At 43.3% G+C, this 5000-nt stretch overlaps 1 protein-coding gene across 1 annotated transcript in view; it reads left to right on the top strand.

Annotated features, from left to right (window-relative positions):
- The window catches only part of Tusp (WD40 superfamily protein Tusp), a 162142-nt gene that overhangs the window by 153802 nt on the left and 3340 nt on the right, over nucleotides 1-5000 (top strand). The window contains 3 exon segments of the mRNA XM_045749248.2: nucleotides 2250-2415; nucleotides 3753-3959; nucleotides 4146-4286. Coding sequence (XP_045605204.2) covers nucleotides 2250-2415; nucleotides 3753-3959; nucleotides 4146-4262 — 490 coding nt within the window. The 3' untranslated portion in view covers nucleotides 4263-4286.

The following is a 5000-nucleotide window of genomic DNA, read 5'->3' as shown; positions in this document are numbered from 1 at the left end:
CACATTGGTCTCCAGGTGGTACCTTGGTGGGTCCCCATACACCCACATTGGTCTCCAGGAACCTTGGAGGGTCCCCATAAACCCACATTGGTCTCCAGGTGGTACCTTGGTGGGTCCCCATACACCCACATTGGTCTCCAGGTACCTTGGTGGGTCCCCATAAACCCACATTGGTCTCCAGGTACCTTGGTGGGTCCCCATAAACCCACATTGGTCTCCAGGTACCTTGGTGGGTCCCCATATATCCCAGTTGGTCTCCAGGGTGTCCCCATATAAAAATTACTTTAAAATAAGAATGCAAAATAAATGAACTTATAAGTTCTGAGCTTTACAAATAGTCCCGCCAATGTTCTTGTTTTAGGAAGGAGTGTGGGCTGTATATCTCAGGCACGTTTCTTAAGGGGTAAACAAGTTTATTGATTCAAGAAACACAATGTTCCTGTTTGCATTTAAACACATTTAAAATTGTATGGTATACAATGGATTAAATAATAAAATACAGTACAATGATTGTAAATACTGGTTCTGTTCTTAGGACCAAAAAGATCTGAACATTACACACTCTATCCTAGTTCATAACTGCAGAGCCAATAACTGAGATTATGTCTAGTAATTATAACAACAACTAGTTATATGATACAAACAAGATATTATATGCAGGCAAATATGATACATTAATGATAACTGTGATAGTAATTGATAATTTATACTGATGAATTATATATATACAGATATTTATACAAATATTCATATTTAATTGTAAAGAATGAGATAAATGCTCACTTGATAGTGGGGAGTGTCTCCTCTATATCATGATTAACAATTTATATGGATTTATTAAGGCTATAAAGCATGCAAGTGGCCAATTTACACTCTACAAACACTTAATAACTTTTCCAAATTGAGAACCGACGCCCATCAGACCAGTTGCCAGATTTATGATCTCTCTCATGATGAGATAAGGCTCAGTATTTTAAAGATAAGATAGCAGCTTTGCTGTACAATAGATTCACAAACACCTCTCTGAGTAACTTAGGGAGATATTTGAGTGTATTATCACTGGGAATTAAGATTAGTTTGTGTGGTTCTGGTCCCATTGAAAGTCTCAGACCGTCGTGTGTTCTTTTCTTGATAGTAGGTGCAGTTTGCATGAAGGGTCGTGTGTTCAATGTGTAAACAATAGATTCAGACCTCGGGCGCTTGCTCTCCCAGCCACCGACCCCATGCTCTCTGTTGGTGGTTGACTGGCCATGATATGTTGATTCAATATTTCTTGTCTAAACGATTAATTTGAGATAAAGCGCGATTATAAGATAAATATATATTGGATTTAATAATTATAGATAGTACTTACTGTGCAAATTGATTCTTTATTTAAGATTTGAAAATAAGTCACCGGAAGCTTAAATAAGGTTCCAATAGTATTTCAATTAAGACAACTTCTTGTCGAGCTTTCATGAGCAAAGTCACATAGGCCTCCATAGGCCCAATGGTAGACACGACCATTGTGGTGTTGTCATGTAGGATCCAGATGTATGATTTTAATAATTCTGATATAGGATTCAGATGTATGATATACAAATAATCCATTTGTTATGTTGACCAATCCACACACTAGAAAATGAAGGGACGACGACGTTTCGGTCCGTCCTGGACCATTCTCAAGTCGATTCTCAAGACCACTCTCAAAATCGACTTGAGAATGGTCCAGGACGGTCTGAAACGTCGTCGGCCCTTCACTTTCTAGTGTGTGGTTTGGTCAACATGTTTCAGCCACGTTATTGTGACTCCTCGTCTGCAATCCATTTTTTAGATTATTATACTGGTAGGATGGACATTGTTCTCACAGGTGGGTCCTCACACACCCCAGTTGGTCTCCAGGTACAGGAGGGTCTCTTCGTAATCTTATTATTTCACCAGAAAAGTGTCAGGTAACATCTTGCCTCTCACCTGTCAGGTTTAGGTTCCCTTAGTTCTCGTTACCACGAGGTATAATATATATATATATTATATATATATATATATATATATATATATATATATATATATATATATATATATATATATATACGTTTGTCTAACCTATGCTTGAAGCAATCAAAGGATCCTCAAGCTTTCCCGGATATATTTATCTCTCTTTTCATCATATATAACCAATGTGTTGCTTATCTTGCCTTTGTCGGAATACCCGGTGTTCCATGTTCCAGAAACCGTAGACACCCGACTAACCCCTTCCGCCCCTCCATCAGGAAACACTTGCTCAACTCGCCGCTGCTGGCCCGTCGTCGTCAGCGGCGAGGCACCGTGGAGAGCAGCGACGACGAGGTGGTCCACTGCTCCAGCGACGCCGAAGTCCTCTGCTCCTCTAACTACCGGGACCTCGAGACCTTCCAGAAGACGCAGCTGAGGAACAAGGTAGAGTGGGTCACTAGCCCTGGCATATGTTTACATTCTAATGGTAAGGTCGCTTTACTATGGCCTGCTACGTTATTTACACGTTAATCCCTATTACACCATTGCCTTGCTGATGGGGTGCTTGGGTAAGGGGAAGTCCCAGACCCTAGGGCAGGAGTCCCGGAACTTTGGAGGCGGTTACCAGTGTTGGGGTAGAGAGAGGTTTGGGGTAATGGAGGTCTCGGGTATTGGGAAGAGGGAGTCCGCGGGTCCTTGGATAGTGGAGTCCCAGGTTCTATGGATAATATTTTATTATTATTATTATTATTATTATTATTATTATTATTATTATTATTATTATTATTCTACCACAGACGTGGCCAGACATTTACAATGCTAACCAGCATATATACATTTTCTTCTGGCCTCCATGGACAGGGTTAGAGATTTGTTAAACATATAGTTGAGAGATTTATTGAGCAATCAACCACTGAAAGTGATTGTGAGGATCGTGGAGGAGGGATCGAAGGTCATGGGGTAGGGAGGGAGGAGGGAAAGTATTTGGAAAGACGAAAATCATAAATGTAGGGGATAAGATGGAAAAGCAGAGAGAGAGAGAGAGAGAGAGAGAGAGAGAGAGAGAGAGAGAGAGAGAGAGAGAGAGAGAGAGAGAGAGAGAGAGAGAGTGAGGTACGCCAGTTGACAGCTCTTATGACCTTATGAACCCTTGTCTTAGTTTAGAAAAAAGAGAGAGAGAGATTGAGAAAGAAAGAGATCGGGTGTGAGAACAGAATAGATTGAAGGAGCAAGACAAATTATTTCTTTCCTTCTCTATCTATATATCCAGCTAATTTTCATTTGTCCTCCATTTCCTGCAAAGATGTTATATATTATACATCTATATATAAGACGCACCGTATTATTTTATTAAATGTTTCTCAACTCTTTGTCGTCTTCTCACTTATTCGTCCTCATCAGCCATAAACTAGATGTTTCCCATATATTACACTCGGCTACGATATATTTCCTTCCTCACACGTCCACGACACTGTCTCACCTTCCTCACACGTCCACGACACTGTCTCACCTTCTTCACACGTCCACGACACTGTCTCACCTTCCTCACACGTCCACGACACTGTCTCACCTTCCTCACACGTCCACGACACTGTCTCACCTTTCTCACACGTCCAGGACACTGTCTCACCTTCCTCACACTTCCCCAACACTCCCTCACCATCCTCACACGTCACACTATATTGTCTACCCCGACGCGCTGCCGTAGGCTCTGCAGCGTGTACAGTGTCGTCTCTCGCGTGGCCAGCAATATATTCTTATCGGCTCTCCGCTACCGGCAGCTGCGGCGGTCGCGGGGCCGCAGCGAGGGCGGCGGGTTCAGCGGGGGCGAGAGCTCCGGGTCGTCGACGCCTCGCCACCGCCAGTACGTCATGCACAACAAGGCGCCGCTCTGGAACGAGAACTCGCAGGTCTACCAGCTCGACTTCGGCGGGCGCGTCACCCAGGAGTCGGCCAAGAACTTCCAGATCGAGTTTAAGGGCAAGCAGGTGAGAGAGAGATGAGAAGAATTAAGAGTGAATACAGGGCATGAGGGGAGGGAAGGGAAGGAAGTATATTGTGAAGGATTGAAGAACGATTTGGAAGTATAGAGAGGAGCAACGGGATATAAGGAGAAAGAGGAAGAAATATACCTCGATCCATATCATCCAGTAATCCATTCTCTCTCTCGGCAGGTGATGCAGTTCGGGAGGATCGACGGCAATGCCTACACGCTGGACTTCCAGTATCCGTTCAGCGCGGTGCAGGCCTTCGCTGTGGCCCTCGCCAATGTTACACAGAGGCTGAAATGATATAGGATGCACCCAGAGAGCCAGGTGTGTATAGTGGCCTCCCCAGGTGTGGAGTGGCCACCCCAGGTGTGTAGGGGCCACCCCAGGTGTGTAGTGGCCACCCCAGGTGTGTAGGGGACACCCCAGGTGTGTAGGGGCCACCCTACGTTAAGGGACACTAATTTATATATTGCTTGAGAAATGAAAAGGGACTCTGTAGAAGACCTATTGGCCTACGTAGGTGAGACATTCTCCTCCACCCCACGTCCATTTTCTATTATTTCCAATGCCAGTTTTTACTATTATGTTCATCCATTTAAGGCCATTAATATTTCATTTTTGAGGTCTGTGTAGTTGACATGGACTATTGCTCCTTTTCTCGTAATTTCCTGTTGGATTTGTCCATTCTATTTAACTCAAATTTAAATCACCTATTATTACATATTATTACATTTTGATGCTTCTGTATAGATATGTTTTCCCCTCTAATCTGTGGTTTGGTGGTCTGTATAAGTCTATATATAAGACTTATACTATTAGCATATCTTTAGCTTCACTTAGGCCACTCCCAGTTCTGCATAAGCAGAGTATACTGTATGATAGGACCTGTTAAGGCAGAGGAGAAAGTATCTAAACCGTTTGGTAATGTTTAATTTATGGCTTATGATAGTATGTGTGAGATAGCTGGGAGTGAGGAAGCTGGGAGTGTGTGAGGTAGCTGGGAGTGAGGAAGCTGGGAGTGTGTGAGATAGCTGGGAG

This window comes from Procambarus clarkii, chromosome 27, assembly GCF_040958095.1.
Source record: "Procambarus clarkii isolate CNS0578487 chromosome 27, FALCON_Pclarkii_2.0, whole genome shotgun sequence".
NCBI classification, from domain to species: Eukaryota; Metazoa; Arthropoda; class Malacostraca; order Decapoda; family Cambaridae; genus Procambarus; species Procambarus clarkii.
The sequence above is the reverse complement of the archived record's forward strand: the minus strand, read 5'-3'. Positions and strand labels throughout refer to the sequence as shown.